General features: G+C 34.8%; 3 protein-coding genes across 4 annotated transcripts; 1 reads left to right on the top strand and 2 right to left on the bottom strand.

The window, feature by feature from the left end:
• The first annotated feature begins 2,458 nt into the window (after positions 1-2,458).
• On the top strand, positions 2,459-5,086 carry LOC115950571. 2 transcript variants are annotated; one of them, XM_031067761.1, is made up of 3 exons: positions 2,459-2,697; positions 3,372-4,678; positions 4,813-5,086. In XM_031067761.1, the coding sequence occupies exon 2, from the start codon at positions 3,399-3,401 to the stop codon at positions 4,638-4,640; it is 1,242 nt and encodes a 413-aa protein (XP_030923621.1). In that variant the 5' UTR covers positions 2,459-2,697; positions 3,372-3,398; the 3' UTR covers positions 4,641-4,678; positions 4,813-5,086. The 2 variants fall into 2 exon arrangements, with proteins under 2 accessions (XP_030923621.1, XP_030923622.1); XM_031067762.1 differs by lacking the exon at positions 4,813-5,086 and having other exon boundaries at positions 3,376-4,809.
• Positions 5,087-9,856: 4,770 nt separating this feature from the next.
• LOC115995190 (SRSF protein kinase 1-like) lies at positions 9,857-13,871 on the bottom strand. The gene is made up of 4 exons (XM_031119650.1): positions 13,165-13,871; positions 11,687-12,466; positions 10,619-10,666; positions 9,857-10,532 (listed from the first exon to the last, which is right to left on the bottom strand). Exons 1-4 carry the CDS (start codon positions 13,345-13,347, stop codon positions 10,212-10,214), a joined length of 1,332 nt encoding a protein of 443 aa, XP_030975510.1. The 5' UTR covers positions 13,348-13,871; the 3' UTR covers positions 9,857-10,211.
• A 4,409-nt stretch (positions 13,872-18,280) lies between these two features.
• Positions 18,281-24,265, bottom strand: LOC115993675 (3-oxoacyl-[acyl-carrier-protein] synthase 3 A, chloroplastic-like). Its single transcript, XM_031117620.1, has 8 exons — positions 23,693-24,265; positions 22,683-22,831; positions 22,008-22,144; positions 20,943-21,048; positions 20,739-20,857; positions 19,460-19,524; positions 19,150-19,372; positions 18,281-18,724 (listed from the first exon to the last, which is right to left on the bottom strand). The coding sequence occupies exons 1-8, from the start codon at positions 23,896-23,898 to the stop codon at positions 18,503-18,505; spliced, it is 1,227 nt and encodes a 408-aa protein (XP_030973480.1). The 5' UTR covers positions 23,899-24,265; the 3' UTR covers positions 18,281-18,502.
• Between the last annotated feature and the right edge of the window lie 677 nt (positions 24,266-24,942).

The raw sequence follows: 24,942 nt of genomic DNA on the forward strand, positions 1-24,942 counted from the left end.
CTCAATGTGCGTTTGGCATCCGCTTAAAAAGTCAGCTTATTTTACTATTCAGCTTATTTTTGCTACTATTTATGGGCTCTATTGCACTTTTTGGTACTATTCATGGGTCCCGCTATATTATTTTAACTAATTTTTCATTTATCTACAATACTTTCAACAAAAAGTTTTCAGTTTCAACAAAATAAGCAAATTCCAAATAGACCCTCAATGAATTATCAGTTGAACATCACCAACATTAAACTTTTGCATATACTCATCAATTATCAAATGTTGGGTCCATAAAAGTAAGCAACTTGGACTATAATAATTTGTTGTTACCATTAATCTATTCTTTAATTAAGATTTTGGTATACCTCTCATTAATTCATCTTTAGACAAAATCGGGTACAACCCATTCTCCCTCTCCCACCAATTAAGGTTTCTCCTCGTTAAGAAGCAAACAAAATAAATTAGTAATAGAAATATGAAGATAATGGTTTACCTAAATCAAAGGGCATCATCTAGTGGTTAGGTTTTTGGTATGAGGATGGCAATGGTGGGACATTGGTTCAGCTTAAATACTATTACTTCATATCACTTAGAAAAATGTTGTATTCATACGTGAGATTGAGATTATACTATAGTTTAACCCATTTGAGAGAGTGCCAATGAATTTCTCATTTTCATACAAATTGTGGGCTTGTGTAAGTGAAATTATTCATTCGGAGGAGCTCCCTCCTCTTACAACAAGTGTATTCCTACATGAGATTGAAGTTAGACTATAGCCTATAGTTTATCCCACTTGAGAGAGTACCAATGAATTTCCCACTTTCACACAAATTGTGGGCTCATATAGGTGAAATTATTCATTCGTTCGAGATGAGTCCTCCATTCTCCCACTGGAAGAGTGAATAATGTATTCTCGTATAAACCATTTAACATTATTATTTTTTTAATAGATAAAAAGTTACTACAGTAACATTATAGGGGTCTCCTATATTTTAGGGGTAAAGATATATTTAATAAAAATAAATCAATTCACCCAATTGCCCTAATTTGATGAGTTGTGGGAAATTTCAACCGAGTGTGAGATTGAAATATATTGATACACACGAAAACATAATAGTCAAGCAAGTCTCAATTTTGTTCCCCACCGCCCCCCCCCCCCAACCCCCAAAAAAAAAAAAAAAAAAAAAAAAAAAAAACAAACAAACTTATTGAACGAAGTTTAGACCAATCAAACTTTTACTCGTGTTGTGTTTTCATTCTTTATCTATTTCATATTTCATCAAATTATTATTTTCCATCTCTCTCTCTCTCTCTCTCTCTCTCTCATCAAGTACTTGCTAACCCCTCATAGTTCCTTGCCATCGTCAACCTTGGTTTGTTCAACATCACCATTTTAGGCCCTTGCTTGTTCACAATCACAATCCCTTTTGAAGCTTCAATGTCGATTTTCACTCAATCTACACCTGTTTGTTGTTGTTCACCTTTTTGTTACTAAAGGCTCATATGTTTCGTTCATAACTCCATCTCTCTCATTGTTTAGTGTTTGTCATTCATTGTTGTTTGGCTTTTTGCCACTTACTAAAGGCTTATATGTTCCATTCATAACTTCATCTCTCTCATTGTCAATTGTTTGTCATTCATTGTTGTTTGGATGTTGAATTTTGGGTTTGAATTGTATTTGTCTCATGCTAGGTTTTTTGTTTGATGATTTTCTTTATTAGTTATGACCATGAGTTCTTGGATATATATTTTTTTCATTTACGGGAAATCTATGTGATATATATAATTAATTCGAAAATCTTGTCAATCCCATGAAAGTAAAGTGCAATCAATTTCGATTATTTCAATGAACGAGAACGAGTCCAAAGATCTGTCAATCAACATGATTGGGTCGAGTGATATGTCTACCCTAAATCCGAGCCCAAAATTTTTTTTTAATGAAATCCGAGCCCAATTAACCCATGAGGCTATTTTCCTTTTTTATTCAATTGGGGGGGGGGGGGGAATGTGTGTGGGTATATTGCAATTTAGGGTGTGTTTGAATACTACTTAGGGTCCGTTTGGTAATGTTGTTCTAGTAACATTGTTTGTATTTTCTGGAAATATGTGTAGGGGAAAAAGTGTGTAGAAATATGTATAATGTTGTTTAAAAATTGAAAACTGTTGTTTGAGTTGCAATACCAAACACCCCTTATTTTGCTGAAATTGAAAAATTATTACTAAAAGTACTATAAATAAAGGTAAAAGTTTGTTAAAATAGTATAATGCGGCCATGAATAATAGTAAAAATAAGCTAAATAGTGAAATAATTTTAATTTTTCATTTCAATCCAAACATACGCTTAATTGCACAAACAAATACATAGGGAGTTTTTTTTTTTGAAAATCATACATAGAGAGAGTTAATACTTAATATACTCCTAGTAAAAAGTAGGAGGAAATGAGGGGCATATACGTAGATTGGAAATGAAAACAAGGTTACTTGGAATAGTCACAGGAGTTAAATGGTTTTAATGGGATTTCGTCGTGGGGTTCTAGAACCAGAACCAATCGAAATTCTTCCTGACATCATATATAAGAGGAGCTCCGGTTTTCATTACGACCCTGGATTTTCTTCCTCATCTCTCTCCCTCTCTATCCGCAAACCCTAATTCCAAGTCTTCCTCTGTCTCTCTCTCTCTGTTTCAGCTGCAATAAATAAGATCAGCAGGTAATTTACGCTACCTTCTCTTCCTCATTCACCAACTTTAGCTGAGTCTGTGTTGTTGCTTTTTTTTTTTTTTTTGTACTGTGTTTCTTGTTTTCGGCAATTTAATGTAATGGCGCTTGAAGTGTCATTGATTTGTTTAATTCTGTTAAATCGAGCTGGTGGCATGCTAGATTGAATCGTTGATACTGATTTTGATTTCATTTCTTGGTCTGTGATCTTAATCCTAGGATAGATAGGGAAATCCGATGTTTTGCATGGTCTGGTGCACGAATCTGTACATGTTTGCATGTCTGAATTTTGTTGCGCTTTTGATCTTCTGGTTTTGTCGGTGATTTAGATATCATTTGATGCTTTTGTTTGGTTGCTGACAAAGTGAGAAGAACAGGAAAAACTAAATTCTGCTGAAATAGTTGAGACAGATTTGTCTGAGTTTGTTATTCATGTTATTTTTGGAATCTAAGAAATGGGGACTATTGAGGGTATGGATTTGAATGAAATTTTATTCGTTGATATTGTTAACCAAACATGTACAGATTTTATGTGAATCATTTGACAATGGGTTGAATTTAATGTTGGACTTGGATGAAATATGTATGTGGCTTTTCCAAATTTTCATTATGGATTTAGGATTGGATTAATACTGAAGGTGTAATACTGTTGATGTTTTGTTTTAGCCAGAATGTAAATAGAACGGTTGATTTATGTACGGGGAGGATTATTCAAATTTTGGGTGTGAGGCAAAATACATAATTGGAGGAACGATGGAAGCTAACATATGTGATGTTAATCACTTGGATTCGGATGTCCTTTTGCCTCCACGAAAGCGTCTTCTTGCTGGATTGAAAAAGCAAAGCTCAGAAGTCGATGGTGCTTTGCATCTCTCTCTAGTTGCTTCTTCTTCTTCTTCTTCTACTTTCACGTCTGCATCTGGATCTGCATCTGTTTCCGGTTCTGCGTCTGCTCCATCTTTTGCGTCTTCAAGCGATTATGTAACTCGTCTTAACAATCTAGTGAGTTCTCATCCGAATAATCCTAATGTTACACCAGAGGAGATAATTGAGGCCTCGAGATCAGCAGCTATTGCTGCAGCTAAGGCTGCAGAGACTGCAAGAGCTGCAGCCGAAGATAAGGCTGCAATAGCGGCAAAAGCAATGGCTGCTGCCAAGAGTGCTTTAGATCTGGTTGCCTCATTTTCTGAAGAGGCAGCCAGTAAGGAAAGATACCTGAAAAAAAATAAGCAGAAGAAGCATGTCCCAGTTCAGCTCTTGTACAAAAAATACCAACCAATTGAGAATAACAAGACCGACGAAGAGTTGGCCCGTACGTTGCATCGAGCTATTAACAGCTCTCCAAGAATCTCAAAGAATTCTCCAAGTTCTGACTGGAAGGGTCATAAACACAGGAAGCCTAAAATCTCAGCAAGTCCTGAGAAAAGTAGGGAATCCAATGGGGCAATCTTATCGGAAAGAATCCCAAACCCCCCATCCATGTGTAATGGTCATGCTGTAGCAGGCAAGGTCACTTCTCAAGGATCCATCCGAGAGTTATACACGCTTAAAGCAGATGAAAAGGCATGCAAGTCTGATATAGCTGGCCAACTAGAGATGAATAACGGGGAAGCAGAATCAAGTCAGCCAAGGGATAAAACTTTGGAAGATGTGTGTGCCACTGGTAAAAAGAGGGGAAGAGTGAAGCTAAAAAAGTTGCCCTTAAGCATATTTAACTTTAGGGATCGGGCAAACCCCAATGGCAAGATGAATGTGAGTTCCCCATTGACTGAAAAGAATGTGGACGGCCCTACTGCTAGCAGTAAGCCCTTATTTTCAATGGAACCTTCAGCTGATGGTGTGATGATGCCAATTGGGGCTGCACCACCAGTGTGGAAATGCCAGGAGTTCAAAGCGCCTGCATGTGTCAAACAAAATAAGGTCATGCAGTCATGATGTTCAAATTGCTACTGCGATGGAAGTTGATAGCTGAGGTAGGATTCATGGTGCTCTTTCTATAGAAACGGCTTTATTTGATTTATCTTTTTGCTCAATTTTTATGGCTTTGTAATGAACTTATAACTGAATGTAAATTAGATATTTAATTGTTTGCATCCGTGCTTTACAGAATAGCAAAGCTTGAAGCTAAGATACGAGTGATGCAATAATTTGCATAATATCTGATGACAAGTTGCATATTCATCCCGGTCTTAGATCCAATCATAAATGAACAATACAATCCAGGTGTCTTTGGTAATGTAATTGGGGCAAATTAATTCTTTTCTTTTATTTTTTACACCTTTTATAAACTGAAAGTGAAAGCTATGCATGAAATTATTGTCAGCAGAGTAATATATTTAACATTTGATGTTAATTATTACACCTGCAACAAGTTCCACATTTTGAAAAATGGAAACACTGTTGGTGTGGTGGTTACTTCACTAGTATAAATGTTTATAGAGCGTGTACAACTTGATATCACTTGACATGCCTGGGACATCAAGTTGATACTCAATGTTTGCAATAGAAGTTGATACTTGTGAAGTCTCAAGCGTGTCAAGTGATATCAAGTCCCTAGGACACTCAAATAATTGTAAAAAAAAAAAAAAAAAAATGGAAACACCTTTAATATCACATATAAATTTAATGAAGACAGATAAAAGCTTTGCTTGAATGAGTTTTTTTTTCACCTCGAACGAGAGTATACAACTTTAAAGAGCATTTTCAACTTTGTATTTTTAACCCTAAGTTGCCTTAGTGGTTTCTAAAGCCTCATGATATCTTAGGTTCAAAACCTCTCGTCAACATCTTAGAACTATCTCTATGGGATTCCTTTCTGTAATAACTTGGTGCGTGAAGTTAGATACTCAAAGAGGTTAAGATATTCTCAATTGTCAAAAAATAAAATTAAAAACTTTGTATTTTCACACAATAAACGGGAAAATACACTCTTCCAAACACACACGACACAAGCAATGATGTGAAATATCATTTACAATTAAACTTTTAGTAGTGTAATTTACCAATGTACCTGATTTTGTATCTTTCACTTTTAATAAGATTTAGCTTATTTTAGAAAAAATAAGTTAGATACGTGTACAATTGAAGTTTGATAAAACTAGGTCTTGCATGTTGTCATTTTGCCGTATAGCTCTCTTATGTATTACTATGAAGCATGGATACTGGCAAAACATGGAGACATGATAATTTTTGAAAGAATAGGACACGGTGTAGCGAGACATGTCCATTGTAGGAATAAAGGGCCCAAATATAGGTATTGGGCCGTGGGCAGTGCTCGAGGATTTCAAGTAGCCTGAGGACAGATAGATACTAGCGAAGGCATACAAATTAATGGGCCGTGGAAGAAATCTGGTCACAATGAACAGGAAACATTGTCTGAGGAGAAATACCTCCTCGGCTAAGTAGAGTAGAGGTCAAAGGTCCGACCATCCATCAAGAACAGGGCAACAAGCAATCTTTCTTGGAAGGATAAACATCAAAGACGGATGAGACAAAAAAGAGTTGAGAAATATCTGAGAAGAAAGTTACTACCACTGCATTGAATGCTTTGCATCTAACCTCCTGACCGCATTAATATGGAAGTGATACCTGAACAGTAACTTTCATCTTTATAACTACCTCCAAAGACTTCAGGAAGGGGTTGATGGGACAAGTATCAAGAAGATTAGCAATCTGACCTACACGTGGAGGGCTAAGATGAAAGAAAGGGAGGGAATATAAAAGAGAAGAATCCCATTACAAAAGGGATCATCAGAAAATCTAGAGAGAAATCACTGTACACTCAAGAATTGTAATTTGGTATAAGTCTAAGAGAAATATATAAGAACAGACCTTCCTTGGACTTGGTCGAGGAGAACTTTTCTTGTTTAAAACTGTTTGCTTTATTCTTTGCAGTAATACTAACCTACTGTGATAATTGTCCATCCAACTCATTGAAAATCACTCTCTAACAAATTCATTGTTTTGGGCTCTTTGGACCATTGACCATCAGTTTGGGCTTTGGGATTAAATCGTGCCCTTACATCTATTAAATATATTTTTATTTTCTATATATTATTAAAATTTATTTTTCATATAATGTTAAATATATATCAAATTAAAAGAAATAATGGATAATAAAACAAATCCATTACTATTAAATGATGCTTACAAATTAGACTACAAACCAAGAATAAGGATATTCATTAATTTTCACATACACTCTTACTATTTAGAGCATGAAAACTTTCTTTGTTTTATGATAAGGTATTTGAATTCTCTTATTTTTGTGTCATGATCGTGTCTTGCATTTTTTTAATTAAAAAAAGGACATGGCTAGAACACACAAGCAAAAATATCCTAGAAATGTCTTGTGTCTGACATTAATACAACATAGGAATGACACTCCTAATGAAGTGTCCGTGCTTCTTATATGTATAATACATAATTTGTTTTTTATCAAGTGCATAGTACTTTTATTTTAGAATGTAATAAAGAAGGGGAGTAATAAAGATTTATAGAGTGGACAATTAAAAAAATAAAATTATTCTATACGTTCACTATACTATGCTTACATATATGTGGATTCCATCCATATATGCCGAGAGAAAGTGTAGTATATTGTGTGCACTAACTCTAGAACTTTCATCCAAAAAAAAGCACAAAAATTCACTTCCTCCGAATCTGATGTCAGTCTGGCAACCCCACATGTGGTTCTATTTGATTTAATGTTTCTAAAAAAGTTGGAAAAAGAAGTCAAAGTAACAAAATTTACTCTCAGGGTATCCAACGATACTTTGTTACAGAATACAGTTTAAACGAAAAAATTAATGGTTGAAGCAGCAAGAGCAAGAGACAGAAGAGGTTATTCATTGGTGATTTTGCGGCTCCCAGTTGGCTGTTGTCCTGTGCTGTATTTCTAAGTAAGATTGTTGTAAGTGTCGGTTGCTATAATTATGGAATATGGACTAATGTTGTTTGTTTGTCCTCCGGTTTCTAGTTCTTTTGGACTAATTGAGATCTGTGTCTCTCGAACTTTTAGGACAACTAAAATATTGTTCATCTATTTTTTATTAAGATTTTGCTAATGTGTGCCTTAAGAACACACAATAATTAATCATTTTTGAAAAAAAATTTCTTGAAAATTGAAAAAGTATTGACAACTTTTTCAATTTTTGAAAAAATATTTCAAAAAATAGAGGATTTAATGTACGCCTCAGACCCTTCAAACCCTTTTAATTATATGATAAAATTTAATTAACTTATTTCAAAATAGATGGATAAAATTTTAAAAATTAGAGTTACTCTAACAAAATCTGAACATCTTAATTCCACTCATTGATTATTTATGCCCCCCAAAAAAAAATCCTAAAAAAAAGAAGAAAGTTGTTGTAGAAATGGGGTGATCTGCTAATTCATGTGAGAAAATGCAAATGATTTCTCTATTGCTAGCTGATGCTGTCCCGTCATTGGTCAATTACACTTAATAAAAAAATATCTAACAAACATATCAGGGATTCATGACATGTATTAATTTCATACGACAAGCGAAAAATATTAGGTGCAAGTCGTTGTTCCAAATACACACGTTAATTAACTTCTTTGAAATTTGGAGAAAATTTTTCAAACCCATTACGTGTTAATTGAACACGTATACACTTAATCATATGATCATTTGTTTGTTTAAATAATTTAATGAGTCGGTTGACTCGTTTGAAGTAGCTTATTTAGTTGAAACTGAAATTTTTTTATTAAAAATATTGTAAATAAAGTTAAAAGATAGTTGAAATAGTACAGTAGAATTTATAAATAATATTAAAAAGTGTAATGAGACCTATAAATAATAACAAAAATAAATAAAAAATAAAAAATAAAATTTTAAGCCGATATTAAACACGCACTTATTAATATAAATAGACAAATTTATGAATCGTCATTGTCAAATTAACTCTAATCGACTATCCGTCACAACCGTACTACGTTGCTAACAAGCAGAATTTGAAGAGGACCCACATCATTTTGAGAGTTAAATCATATAGTGCAAGTTGCCTCACAAGTGCACAGGGTCCCCAGTGCCAAAATTGCCAAATCTTTTCCTTCATAAATGCTATCTGTACTTGGGTCACGTCGCATGCTAGCTCTTCCCTTGTTATTGAAACAGTTCTTTATCTTTTTTGCTTTCGAGTTTGCAAATCTCATTGAGAAATAACTTTTTTTTTCCCATATATGTACTATTGAATTCCCGAACTGAAGCTATCATCATCATTCATCACATCTATGACTTTCTGGCATTTAGTAATTGTATCGACCAATTTTAGATGATATTCATATTCATAGCAATTTTTTTCTAAATAAGGTGGCCATGATTAAGACAAGACCATCATCGATTGCTTGTATTATATTTGGCAATGAAACTTTACAGTACATTTAGGTGTTCAATTATTTTCACCCTGTTTAGGGTATGACTTTTATTCCTTCATCTGAAGATAGCAATAAAGTAAAGTATTAGATTAGAACGTTAATTCTTGGGTTCTATTGAATTAACTCATTAATGTGTTCAAAGGGTGAAAAGTTTCAACTAGCTGCTCTTTGTAATGGTACTACTATTCATGGCCTCATTCAAGCCCAATATATATATATCATTTCTCATTAAGGCAAAATCTAAATAAGCACCATATCCAGGAGACATTTTATTAAAAAAAAATACAAATCCCTTCCTTGCAGAGAAGAGTGATTAATGCTGCAGTGAGAAAGACTAAATTGATTTAAATCGAGAATAAAAAAAAAGTAAAGAAAGACTTAAAATAACATTAGTAAAAGTAGGGGGAAAAAAACTCAGTTAAGGAGGTAACAAAAAGTAAAATTTTGGATAAAATAGAATAACAAAAAAAATACATGGGATCAATCTTGATTAGCCTGTTGAATATCCATAGCCAATTCTGAAATTTTGGAATCAAAGTTGTTTTGTGATGGCGGTTGTGGCATACCATTCCTTGTGGACTTTAACATGACAATAATATATGAAATCCATACATACATAATTTTGTCTCACAACCTGTTACTCCAAGGCACATTCGCCAATTGCTACATTAAGGATGCAATGCAACCAATATGTAATAAAAAGCCACAAGGTCAGTAATGATGCATATAAAGCTAGCTCTAACACTGAAAAGGAGCCACTGTCAATCTGTCGGTTTTTCATTCTCTTTCGAGTCCCCAACTGGGCATGTATCTTAATAATGCAATGCAAAAAATTCACTCATTAATCATTACAGGTGGAGAACATAGATATCAATTGATCAGGTTAGCTACGTACAACCCACCAGAGTATCTATAATTGCAGTAAAAAAATATCTTGCTGCATCATTTCCTCACATGAATCTTACTATTTTACATCTTATAGATAATAAAAAAATAAATCTTATTAGAATTGTAACAAACCAAAAAATAGATCACAATCAATGGTCATACATGTGGAGGGAGGGACTTGAAAGTCACGTGGCTGTGTCAACACCTTTCATCCCTTCTTCACTTACCCACCTTAATCTGAAGGTTGCTCATCCCAACATCCACATTTTTCAGATTAGCTTCATCTTTCATCCCATCCTGAGTTGAATTCCTGAGATTGAGCCATGGGTGTTGCAGACACTGCTGAGCAGTTGGTCGCTTCTCTGGTGCAAAATCGAAAAGCGGACAAAGAAACTCTGCTAACTCACGAGCATCATTCTCTGAAAATTTGTATTTATCAACCAGCAATCGATCAAGTGGCCAGAATTTCAGCCTCCGAATCCTCTTTAGATCCCCATGTCTATCAAAGTAATCTTTGGACCGTGCTCCTCCAATAGCTATCTGCCCACCCAAGCACAAGAGAAATGAAAATCAAAGTTATTGGATATAGTAACCATGTAAGGCCAGTGGCAGAATAATCTGCTCACCTTCCGAGGCATCTTTCCAAGAAGTTCCATCATTAGAGCAAGGTGATCCTGAAACCAACCAAATGAAAAGTACCGTTAAATTGCTATATCTAAATATGCTCAGAAAGACATTTGACATGAACATTGCTAATTCGCAAAATGATTAATTGATAATAACTAACGTTGCAATTACCATTTAGATTATCAATCAAGAACTAATTTGTTAAAGGGAAATGCAATTCAATTTCTTTCCTTTTTTAGATCATTCCAAGGAAGTTGTTAGGTGGGTATCAATGACATGAAATTAAGGTCACTATATGTTAATAATTAGGAAAGTCATTCTTGGAATATATGCTGCTCATAATCCCTAGAAAGAAACCTAAAGTCCAGTAAACATCCATATTAATTATCACACAATCTATTTCAGTTAGAAGCTTTTTTTAAATTGCTCATCTTCCATCTGCCACACCAATGATATGAAAATTCAAAATCAGCTTTTTAAGACATGCTGGTAAAATGGTAATTCATACTTATGCCACACCAAGAAAGGAATCCAAGTCCAGTTAAATATAAATTTGTATTTATTTACATATGATTATATATACAATTTCTTTTTTCTTCCATATTTATCTTCCCATCCGCTACCTATCTCCTGCAGGAATGGGGGACCATTATGAAGAAAGGGAGAAAACTTTAATTGTTATTTTTTAGGCTCACCACACATGGTACCCTTTAATTTATTTTTTTCCCCTGTTCCCCTTTTCTTTGGGGAGGGGGTAATGAGTGGGATGTGATATGCCCCAAAAGGCTAAAGCTCATTACTTAAAAAATAACAGAATGAGTGAAGAACAAGAAAACTCAAATTTTACATTAGTCAGATATGGATATATATATATAAACAGAGAGAGTCATATTGTTGAATTAAATTTTCCATTATCCTTAATCTTCCTTTATTTGCTATTTCCGTTCATAACTTCCAAGATAAATAATGAACTTATTCAGTCTAACAGATTATAATTCCTAAGGTGCAGCATATTGCAATGGATCAAACAGTAGGGGGAAAAAAGAAGAAGAAGCAAACCATCCTACCTCATCCTCACTAAAGCCTTGCCCGCCCTTAGGACAAAACAACATGTCACCAGTAGCAAGTTCAAATGCAGTGCAAGCAAATGACCACATATCAACAGGGAAGGAATACCCCGCTTGTAGCACAACTTCAGGAGCTCTATACTGCCTTGTTTGGATTTCTTCTGAGAATGGCTTATCAGCCCAACATGCATTTCCAAAATCCACAACCTTGCATCTCATATCAATCCCATCCAGGTTCCTTCCAGATTTTGCAGCTCCTCCCATGGAGGCTCTTCTTTCAGATATCTTAGCAACTGCTCTCCTTGCTCTCCTTTTCAACTTTTTTTCAATGGTACTCGTAGTAACCCCACCATTTGGGTTCCCTTCAGGCTTTTCAAGAACTGGTGTGAGCCCAGACCTAACTGGGTCCTTGGTAGGATCAATGGTAGAAATGAGAAGAATATTTTCTGGTTTAAGGTCAGAGTGAATTATACCAAGTTCTCTATGCAAGTAATCCAGGCCTATCAAAATGCACTTGCAGAGCTCCCTAACTTTATTCAATCGCAAGCCTTCGTATCGGTTATACCTGATCAGCCCAAGTATGCTGTCACCAAGAAATTCAAGGACCATGCAAAGATGCTGACCATTTGGGCCGTTATGCTTAAAGTGGTCCACAAGTCGCACAACATATTTCGAATTTGAGGGGTCACCATTGGCAATAGCCGAAAGGACTTCAATCTCATGAAGGGCAGCTTCAGCAAATTGAGCTGCACTTTTCTGAATCTTGAGAGCCACAAAATCCTAACAAATAGATTAAAAGTAAATGAGACTGAAATAGATGCAAGAGTTATAGTCTTGCCCAGAAAAAGGAAAAAGAATCAATATTGTAACCTTAGCCTCAAATAGTAATGATTTTTAAAGTAGGGAAAAATGACATTGCTTGCATTTACATTTTGCATAACCACTTAACCAGACAAAACCATGTTAGTCTATGTGTTTGAGGAAACCTGTCTACAATAATAGTGGCTAATTCAGATCAATTGGTAACGTAACTAAATAGATCATCATTTTATTAGATCAAAACTGAAACTCATATGTGGGTTCCAGCTAACTTGACTAATAAACTCTCCTAATCCTCAAATAAGGGACTCTGGGTTTGAACCCTGTCAACCCAAAAAAAAAAACCCAATTGGTATCTTGTGCTATTTTCAAATCATATGGTATCTATCAAATGAAAACTGAAACAAAAATCTGGTATTAAAAGTTTAAACCTTTGTAAGCACCCAGGTAGTTTCATGTGAATTGAATTGTTTGTTATAATATATAACACCAAGAGGGAAAGAATCCAATATCTCTGGCAAGCATTTAATCCATAGATACAGACAAAAAAAAAAAAAAAAACTGATCCAAAAAACCATTAAATTCCAACGAATCAGGTTTGATAAATCCAACACATATATTTTCACCGAGTGAATGAAAACAAAAAAGCAAATACGTACAGAGGTGCGAGTGTCATAGGCGAGCCATACGGTGGAGAATTGACCCCAACCGAGCTTTCTCTGAGCGATGTATCGGCCCCCGGCAAATTGATCGCCGACTCTCACGGCATGGTATCCTCCTTTTCTGTACCAGTCCATTGCTTCCTCATCTTCCTCTGACCCTGATGATGATGAACACGACATCTCTGTCTGTCTCTCTCTATCGACCGTCTGATCTGCTTTGATTTGATTTGATTTGATTGGATTGGATTAGATTCGGTTTGATCCAATTCGATTTTGTTTTTGAGATTTCGAGAAGACCCACAAAGAGAAAAAAAAATGAACAAAGTTTGAGAGAGGATGATGAGTAGTTCTGTTTTGTTGGTTTTTCTTTCTTTGTTTCTTTTTCTTTATTTGTGTGCAGTTAGCTTTTTAATGCTTTTTGTACAATAATAAGGCTCTTCTTTCTTTCTATATTTTTTTGAGTATTATTTGGAGTTGTTGTTGTTGTTGTTGATGTTATTTTTTTTTTTTAGGTTGTGTTGGGTTGTGTACTTGTGTTGTGTGGCCTTCAATACAAGACTCTCTCCACTTTTTTCTCTTTATTTCTTTCCCATCTCTCTGGCAGTGACTGGTGGTGGTGTGGTGTGGTGTGGTGGGGTGGCTCTTTCTTTTTGTGCCTAAGCTCTCTTCTCTTTCATTCTTACTTTTTTTTTTCTTACTTACCCCTTTTTTAGTTCTTTTTTGGTATGTTCCTTTCCAATTTTTTTAATTTCCCTGTCAAAATTTCTTCTGTTTTTTTCATCTAATTATTCAAGGACATATTTTAAATTTTTAAATAATATAGTATTGAATATATTTAAAAAAAAAATTTAAATGATGAGATATTGGATATATTATAAAAAGGTTTAAAAATAATGGACACCACATTTTTCTTATCAAGAAAACGCCACAATAGCTTTTACAATATTTTCACGATGGTTGTTATATAGTAACTTATTATAATTGATGGTAATAATAATATCAATAACAATGTGTCTTTGGCATCATTGTTTTACCTTTTATTTATTTATAATTTATTATGAAACATCATTGATTTACCCTATAGCTATTTTTATTTTTTGAGAAGGAAACCATATAACTATTTAGAGTAAGAATTTGACCAATTAGGTAACGAAGGTGGAGTGGAGTGATCATATAATGTTTAGGATCCGTCGATGTTCCCAATGATGCGCGTCGGCCACCTGCCTTCTACTATTGGTTTTTTTAGTCTTTCCCAATTCCAATGCTAACTATTTACACGTTTTTTTAGTCATCCTTCATCCCCCATTTACACGTTTAGGGCCCATCTTCCTGTGTCCTAGATATGGGCCCTTTATTCAACAATAACCAATTTCAACCCAAATTAAAAAATCGGATAGTATCCTTGAAGTTGAAAGTTGAAACATAACCTTTTTGGCTTCACACTTACTTTTTTTTTTTTTTTTCTCTAGAAAAAAGATCTCAAACTTTTATTGAAAAAAATTAGCCATGATTGGTAAGGAAAACATCATACAAGTGTGGAGGAACATCTTTTATTTACAAAAAAAAAAAAAAAAAAACCATTAATATGTCTTGCATGTTTAACTAGGTTATAAACTACAAGATTGCCTAATCTACGAGTATATGAAAAAGAGATATTATTGAAGACATCTATAGTAGGTTGTATCGAAGTAAGGAGGTGACCGAAGGAGGCAAAGGACCCTTCTTCATTTTTTAAGGGTATTGATTACCACCTCAGAATCTCTCTCAAGAATAACGGAAGAGAAAACATGTTCATGAGCAAAGAGAATGGCTCACATAGTTGCCATAACTTCAACATCATCAAATGAAGGGGGAAGAGAGATTTTTTTCCAACAAGGAAGCTAGAACCAGTCCTTGATTGTTATGAACCACAACCCCCATGCTTGCCTCTTTTGAGTCTTTAAAAATCGCTCCATCAAAATTAACCTTGAGAGAGGGGGTTGGAGGGATCCACCTGATTCGAGATGGGGCTTAAGGCCCAGTGGCAACGCCACGTTATGCTAAGGGTGTTCCTAGGAACACCTTGACTTGAAAAAAAAAATTATATATAATACTTAAATATTTTTATTTGTTTACCCTTAAAAAAAAAAAGCCCAAAAAAAAAAAATTTGCAATAGAGCAAAACAACGGACGGGGCAAGCCCAACAGATTACAGAGGAAGCAAACCCACAGATTCTCCAAAAAAAAAAAAAAAAACCAAACCCCAATACAGAGAAAATTACTAAATCAGAAACCTCAAATCAGTAAATCAGTACATCAAAAATCACTAAAGCTAAAGCAAACCTAAAAACAGAGCAACGCCTCCCCTTAGAAGTTAGATCGGTCTAGTCGCAGTCCAGAGTACATTGTCGCTCATCGGAGATCGCTTGCACATTGCGTCGCACATTGTCGCACATCGCTCAACGGTCACTACCTCAATCTCAGCCTTCACTCTTCAGGCCTCCTTGCTCAGTTGCTCCGGTGCTCCCTCAAGGTATTTCTCTCTCTCTCTCTTTCTGAAATCTGAAATGAAATGAATGACTCTCTCTCTCTCTCTCTCTCTCTCTTCTTTAAGAGTAACTTTATTTGAAATGTGATTGGTTGAAGCAGTGAAGCTTTAACTTTATTAATATTTTGCCTATTTTTTGACTTTTTGAGTTTGGCTTTATCTTATGATTCTTATCCATTGGTTTGTGTGTGTTGGTGTTGGTGTTGGTTAGTTGGTGAGATCAGTGGCGACTTTAGGAATTTTGTCTAGGGTGTTCCTATTTCACTTTGAAAAAATTTCGGATCGTCTTAGTCTATTTCGGGTGTTTCGGGACGTTTTGGTAAATACCGGCCGAAATTCAAGATTTGGCTGGCATGAAATTTGTGCTTTAAAAAAGAAATGTTCTTAAAACCAAAACAAATTTGTATTCTGTACACCGAAAAACCTCAAAAGGAAAAAAAGAAAAGAAAAGAAAAGAAAAGAAATGAACAAAGGTACCTATACAATAAACTATAAGTTTATTTGAAATATTAATAAAATTATTAATTATTGTTGTTTAGTTGTTTTATTAATTTGTTTTTCTTTTATAAACTATAATTTGTTATATTGTTATTTCATTAATTATAAAATTCTTAATTGTTGTTTAGCCTAACATAATATAATTTGTTTGTCTTTTATAATGTATTGATAAATTAAATTATTAATTGTTAGGATCATGAGCCAGTTGCCAATCAGAAAATTTCACAATCACAAATCACAATAACATTACACTAAAAGACAATATCTCACCAACTGACCAACACCAACACACACCAACCAACGGATAAGAACCATAAGATAAAGCCAAATTCAAAAAGTTAAAAAATAGGCAAAATATTAATAAAGTTAAAGCTTCACTGCTTTAGCCAATCACAGTTCAAATAAAGTTATTCTTAAAGAATAAAGAGAGAGAGAGAGAGAGAGAGAGACTCATTCATTTCATTTCAGATTTCAAAGAGAGAGAGAGACTCATTCATTTCATTTTAGATTTCAGAGAGAGAGAGAGAGAGAGTCAGAGAGAAAAAGAGAGAGAAATACCTTGAGGGAGCACCGAAGCAGCCGAGCAGGGAGGCTTGAAGAGTGAAGGTTGAAGCTGAGACTGAGGCAGTGACCGTTGAGCGATTTGCAAGCGATGTGTGACGATATGTGACGTGATGTGTGAGCGATCTCCGATGAGCGACGATGTGCTCTAGACTGCAACTGGACCGATCTCTGATGAGGGGCGACAATGTGCTCTGGAGTCTGAACTGCAACTAGACCGATCTAACTTCTAAGGGGAGGCGTTGCTTTGTTTTTAGGTTTGCTTTAACTTTAGTGATTTTTGATTTACTGATTTGAGGTTTCTGATTTAGTGATTTGCTCTATATTGGAGTTTTTTTTTTTTTTTTTGGAGAATCCGTGGGTTTGCTTCCTCTGTAATCTGTTGGGCTTGCCGTGGGCTTGATGTTGGGCTTACTGTTCGTTGTTTTGCTTTGTTACAATTTTTTTTTTTTTTGGGTTTTTTTTTGCTTGAAAGTAGAACAAATAATATATATAAATAAATATATATTATTATTATTATTTTTTAATTTAAGGGTGTTCCTATTTTTTTTTAAGGGTAAACAAATAAAAAAAATTTAATTATTATATATATATATTTTTTCAAGTCAGGGTGTTCTCAAGAACACCCTGAGCATAACGTGGTGTCGCCACTGGGTGAGATATTGTCTTTTAGTGTAATGTTATTGTGATTTGTGATTATGAAATTTTCTGATTGGCAGCTGGCTCATGATCCTAACAATTAATAATATAATTAATCAATATATTATAAAAGATAAACAAATTAAATTATGTTGGGCTAAACAACAATTAATAATTTTTTAATTAATAAAATAACAATATAACAAATTATAGTTTATAAAAGAAAAACAAATTAATAAAACAACTAAACAACAATAATTAATAATTTTATTAATATTTCAAATAAACTTACAGTTTATTGTACAGGTACCTTTGTTCATTTCTTTTCTTTTCATTTTTTTTTTCCTTTTTTCGGTGTACATAATGCAAATTTGTTTTGGTTTTAAGAACATTTTTTTTTTAAAGCACAAACTTCATGCCAGCCAAATTTTAAATTTCGGCTGGTATTTACCAAAACGTCCTGAAACACCCGAAATAGACTGAAATGACCCAAAATTTTTTCAAATTGAAATAGGAATACCCTGGACAAAATTCCTGGAGTCGCCACTGCCTTGAGCAAGAACCTAGGCCGAATACTTGGGCTTCATACTTAACAGTTAGGCTAAAATATTATTTACATCCTTTGAGTTTAGGGTTACTTCTAAATTAGTTCATTAGCCTTAAAAATTTAAAATTTAAACCATAAAAATAAAAGTCAATTTGGACATTTTTTTTTTCAGTATGTTCAAATATTTTCGTTAACCCAAAAAAAAAAAAAAAAAAACATAATTTTGAACATAAAATAGAAAAAAAACGACATCATTCTAGGAGGTTAATAGGAGAAAAAGAAGGAAGACATGTCGTACTTAATGTAGAAAGCTCCCAATGTGACAAAAAATAAGTAAATTATTTTAAGGAAAATAATCAACTTTATTAAGGCTGTCAATCAAAGCTAAAATTTAACAAAAGATAAACAAACAAATGGGGGCTGATGGAAAATATGACAATAAACCCCCCCAGTATATCTTTGATACAAATGGAATGGGTAGCAAGATTTGAAGAGCTGAACTGCACTTCATATCAAAATCTATTATGTCTTCTGTATTGGTGATTAGCCGTTTAATTGAGGTTTTATCGCCATCTGACAATAGCAGAACCCCAAGTAAGACCTGCTCCAAATCCTGCAGCTGCTATAGTATGGCCTGCCTTCACCTTGCCGCTTCGAACAGCTTCATCTAATGCCAATGGAATGGAAGCAGCACTTGTGTTACCATAATTTGCCAAATTTGATATGACTTGTTCGGGTGGGACCTCTAGCCGTGTAGCAACTGCATCAATGATCCTCTGATTTGCCTGCATTTATCGATCTCTGTTATTACCTTTTCACCGCCAATATGGGATATGTCTACCATTTTGTGAAAAATCTTAGCAGTGTAACAAGGTCCTTTCAAAGAGTATTTACTCCGGGCAAATTTTTATCATTTATCTTGTATATGAAAACTCAGCACCGGGCTAGTACTGTGCTAGTTAAGAACACCAAATCAATTTGATAACAAAGCAGAAGTCCAGACCCACTTTTGTTTTTGTAGCATCAAGAGATGACTTTGTGCTAAAACCTTCAACATCAATGATTTGACCAATAAATTTTTATCTTGAGATATCATTCAACACACTACAGTCTTGAATAGATTTCCTAGATAGACCTTGAGTTATCGGTTATATCTTTTGTTGAAAACATATGATTTTATTTTTCAGTTTGTAGGCAATACATTACATACCTGATGAAGTAGTAACCAATCAATGCTAGACCGAGGGAGACCAGCCTTTTCAAGGGCAGACTCAATTGAATGTGGCACACTTCGTACAGCAAAGCGAAAGACTTCGTTGCCGTTCATTTTAATACACGAATATGAGGATCGCTTTGGGGGAAAGTCTAACACTGAACCATTAGATCCCAATGCGTTATCTATTTCATTTTCTTTGATGGTGGCATTTAGATGTCTGCATATAGAGAGGTTGAGTGCTCAGTCACATTCCTCACAGAAGTAAGTGCAGACTTAGTTTAGTAAAGATGCTAGAATCACATACCTTTGGCCATCACCATCACTATGTAGGTCAAAACCAAATAAGCCATCCTCTTTGCTGTCGCATGCCTGCAGAATAGTTGTTACTTGTTATATCAAAATAAATAAAAAATTTTGTTTCCCATAGCCAAACTGTTTAAAAGTAGTTTTTTTTTTTTTTTTAATAATTCGATAGTTGGGGGAGGTGCCAATTGAGCTAGATTTCTCTTGGCAAACTGTTTAAGAGTTGGTATGAGGTAGTAATCATATTGAAGCGACAATAGAACCAAAATCCCCACTTAAAATAATAGGGATATCAACCCTAGTGTCAAAAATTGGAAACCTATGAGATTTTTTGTCTAGTACTGAAAGTAATTTTTCAGAAACAGATATAGCTGAAAGATAATTGTCTATAGAGTGGTCAGAATTCATAGCAGTAATCGTCTTTTTAACTCTTTGCTTCCAAGAATGTGAACAGATGTTAAACAGATGGGCAAAAGATACAAGTGCCCAGTAGGGGTGAGCACTTAGGTGTTTGATCACCCAAATTCTCAAATATGGAGACCCAGCTTAAACATGGAAGTTTCTCACGCAGGAACATAGCCTCCACTTGGAACAGATGACAACAAATACTTCTTTAAATATTTTGTGCCATCATGTGGAAGTCAAGAGGATGTAAACTAGAAATAATTCAAAAACAAGGGTTGAGGCTTATAAGAAAGAAATATGCTGTTAATCAGCCAAACCATTGTTCTAGCCTTCAAACTTTTCACTAATTTTATGACAAGCCCTTGTATGAACAAACTGAATGTAATTGTATTTAAACCTAGAGGATAATATTAGATCTCTACTTCCCTTTACAAAGTATCAATCATGAAATGAAGCCAACTCTAGAGTTCTCAATTGAAGGGACAGAAAAATTTTAAACATATTTTCTGTCCAAAAACTGATCCAAGTCCAATTTTTGTCTCTCTATTTTAAAAATTTGTAGCTTCATAACTGAAAATTTTAAAAAGGTCCTTTCGTCCCATTTACTGTTAAGGGAATTGCATATGTGATAGTGTGCTGTTGTGGCAAGTTAAAAATTTGAGGTGACCTAGAATGGGCAGGAGGACAGAACTAACACCTTTTAAAAATTTCCAGGGAGGAAATTGCAATTTAAATTTTGGAGATGAAAATTGAACTTGGACCAAAATTCAGAGACGATAAGATAATAGTCTTTACTTGCTAGAAGTGCAAGGAACTGTAACTGTTTACATATGCTATAAGCCTATAACAGTCAAAAACCAAATAAAGACCATTACCTGCACTAATACAGCACCAGCAGCATCTCCAAAGATAATACAGGTACCTCTATCAGTCCAATCAACATATTGAGAAAGAGCATCAGCCCCAATCACTAGAACATTCTGAAACCCAGCTCCTACAATTTACAGATCTATAAGTTAATTCTTTTAATCACAGAAGTTATTGAGATCCCCTTACAGAAAAGTAAACAAATTCAATACCCCTAATGTGACAAGCGGCTGATACTAGACCCAGGACAAATCCGCTACATGCAGCAGTAATGTCATAAGCCAAAGGGTTGCTTTTGCAGCCAAGTGCTTTTTGGATCTGACAATTACAATACAACAAAAACGATAGCATGTAAGACTCTTAGAGTGGTTATAATACCAGGTGAAATAGAATCACTCTAAGCTCCAGGCAAGTATGCTTTCGAATAATTATTTAAATGGAATTAACTACCACGATATAAAGCTGCAGTGACTTTAAGCAAGGCCTACCAGGGTTAAGGGTGGTTGACCTGAAGTTAAACGCTTCAGTCTGACCAAACCAGGCTTGTAGAGCATAATACTTAGCTTGCTAATTCAGGCCTGACTCTAAAACTATGTGTGGCATGGGCTAATTAGAGACAGCATCTCTCTCAAAGACATGTTACACTTGGACGTTCACACCCAAAATATCTTCCTATTACACTTTTATAACTACAATGAGGAGTCAATGCCAATTTGCCATGGCAAATGAGCTAATTAAGTTTCTGGTAGGATGTTTTTAAATTTAAATAAGAGATTACATGTTGGTATATGATGCAAAAAAAAGGACATGTAAAATGCAACAACTTTATATATATAAACCCACTGCTGTCTCATAATCCCATCATTCAGAATGCATGGAACCGGCTTTTTGAAACAGGAAGATGCACATAAATGGTAGAAAAGACACTTTTCAAAATGAAGAAATGTGCTTGTATATATTCATAGAGCAGATAGATTAAGAAAAAAAGAACACTTTAATTTATGCAGCCAACAAGATAAAAAGGCTCACAATTGGTCTAAGTTCCTTACAAACATACACAGCACAAAATCATTTTTTCAGCTTGCCATGATACTCCTGGACACATCAAATTCCAATTTTCAATGTCTATGTGCATCCAATGTTCCTCAGAATGACAGCACCAAACATCCCTAGATTATTTAAATCATACATGCTGCTCAACCTCAACAATAAAAACCAATATGATTGATCTTTCAATTTAATCAATCTTCTGAATATATGATTTTATATATTGATACCTGAGGAGCGCTACCAAAAAGATCCTCAGGTGTTGATGTGCACATCAACACTAGGTCCACATCATCAGGGTCAACCTGTGACATTTGAAGAGCTTTCCTCCCTGCCTCGACTGCTAAAGTTGTCAGGCTATCTTTGCCTATAATAGCAACAATGAAACAGTCATTCACAGCTTCCATAATCAGGATGACATTGCATAAAGAAACTGCATTTTCAATTTCATAACAACCATGCCATAGATAAGAAGACCAACATACATACATACATACATACATACATATATATATATATATATATTACATACTATTTATGGAGCACTAGCAAAACAGGTCTAGACGTTAAGCTATCAAGCATAAATATTGAAAACCCTCTTGAATTCAACTAGGTCCAAACCACTATATTATTTGAACTCTCAGATATAAGGATGGTGAATTCTGAATGATCCGCTTGAGCAAGGACTCAATCAAGCAAAACTCAGCCTAGCTAGGCTAAGACTGATAGAGCTGAACAGCCTTTCTCTAGCTCTAGCTCAAATTTTGTGCGTCTTAATCAAAAGGATGAGTTACAAGCAAGCAAAGTCACCTTTTTATATTTGGCTACAACCAAGTAAAGTGACCACAGACCATTCACAAGTTAATAAAATATGGTAGTAGCAAGCACTGACTGCAAGAACTAACCTGATAGAACTCGTCGATTACGAATCCCAGTCCTAACAGATATCCATTCATCAGAAGTATCAACTATTTTTGCAAGATCGTCATTGGAAACCTTCAGAGTGGGTACTGCTGAGCCGCATCCAACTAACTTGCAGCCCTGACTGACCAGCCTGTATATTATTCAGTGTGGGAACAGGAAAATAGATCAGTCAGATTGCTATCAGCCAAAACTCAACATGGCTTTAAGTTAGTGGCAAGTAGATGGTAATTAGACTGAGAACGATGGACTTTCTAAAGACGCAAAGTGGACCCTTTTGTAGTAATAAATCTCCAGGGAATTTAGAATAAAATTTACCATGTCAAAGAGGATGAAATTCAACCAGCAGACCAGACACTCAAATATGAGAATGAAGTTGAAGGTCATGAACATATCCGATATTTTCCAGCAAGAATCTTTGTTGTGCTATGACAAAACGTAAACAATCAACATCCTAAAACGTCTATATCAGTCATAGAGACATGATTGAGCCTATAAAAACAAAGAACATCCATCCGCATAAACCAAACATGCAAAGCAAATAAACTGAAGAATAAGAAGCTAATGACATAAAACTCTTCCCCATGGAATGTTTGTGATATTCAAAGACTTTCAAAGCTAATTACATGAGACACTTCAGCACAAAATGAGTGAAACATTGTAAGGATAAGATGTTTCCTACTCCATCTAGCCGGGGTGCTAGGAAACATATTAGACTTGACCTCTGACTTGATCAAAGAAGAAGAAGAATAAGAAACTATTCAGGCTTCTGCTTTAGTAACTTTAGCTTAAGCTCAAACTTCAAATATTATATTCTAGGAAAACCCAAATTACAAAGTAGAAATCCCGAGTTCATTTAAAGGGGCTTTCAAATATAGGAACAACAACTCCTTAAACATATATCCCAATTAACAAACTGAGATAACCCATTTGCATAAGAAAATAAATGGAAGAATGAGTGATCAATCACCAAAATACAGCAAATGTGACTAACCTGGGTGCCCGAGATTCAGAAGAGGAAGCACCAGAACCAGAAGCAAGCTTGTCTGAGCCTTGAGCGGTGTTGGAACAAAACACCCTCAAGGAGAATCCCTCAGGGGAGCAAAACCCAGTTCGATAAATCTCTATTGGAGATTGAATCCTCCTTCTCAATCTCAAGCTGGGAATTGAAGGAGTAAAGAACCCAGAAGCATTGGCCATTCAAACCCACGATAAAGAAAGAAAGAAAGAAAGAAAGAAAAGGAAGGATCTTTAGCTCGTATGTGAGAGTAAAATAGATCAATGGCTGTGGCAGAGACAGATATACACTACGTTATTTCTTAGGATTCTTTTTTTTTGTTTGTTTGATTATTTTAATAATCTTCGGAGATTCCGATGAAGAGATGAATAAATGTGCAACTTTGCCAAACCCAAATCGAGGAAATCCACGTAAACGGTGTGGGATTGCCACCGAGGTGATCGAGCTCCTCCTCCTTGGCCCTGTGCCTCCGCCGTCAGACACCAGCATTGCGCACGTGTACTTCTGCTACTAGGTCTTCCACCTCAATATCTTTGCCAGTTGTCACTGACACCATGCTTTTATTTTATTTGCCAACGTAATAATATGTTCTATGAAATTAATTTAATGGTCCATTTGGATTAAGTTTATTTTTATTGGAATTAAAAATATTGTGAAATAATTTTTAAATGTATAAATAATACTGTGTGACCTATTTTTAATAAAAAAATTATTGAAAAGTGTAATTTGTGAGACCCGTAAATAATGTACGGTATAATAATTACAGTTGACTTGTCAACTATTGCTGGCTGAAAAAAAAAAAAAAAAAGAAAAGAAAAGAAAAGAAAGAGAAAACGCAGGACAAAAATACAAACGCCACAATCATTTGAACGGGTACAATAATATATCCATTATTTGACACTTGGCTGAATTTCATTGATTTTTTTATGAATTCCATCATGTGAAAAAAGAGAGAACGCCATTCTTCGTATTGAATTACGTTAAAAACTTGAGAATATTAACACGAATTCTCTTCTTGCACTTGAACAGTTGAACTTGACTGTTCTTTCAGTTTCTTGACACGAATTCTCTTCTTGCACTTGAACAGTTGAACTTGACTGTTCTTTCAGTTTCTTGCAAGTTGTAAGTACCCCCTATATACTCCCATCCCCCATCAATACAAGTTAAAAGAGTTTTGCTTAGCTACAAGTTTTACAAATGGTTCACTCCGTGACCTTTCCACTTGT

The sequence above is a fragment of the Quercus lobata genome, chromosome 6 (assembly GCF_001633185.2).
Source record: "Quercus lobata isolate SW786 chromosome 6, ValleyOak3.0 Primary Assembly, whole genome shotgun sequence".
Classification (NCBI taxonomy): domain Eukaryota; kingdom Viridiplantae; phylum Streptophyta; class Magnoliopsida; order Fagales; family Fagaceae; genus Quercus; species Quercus lobata.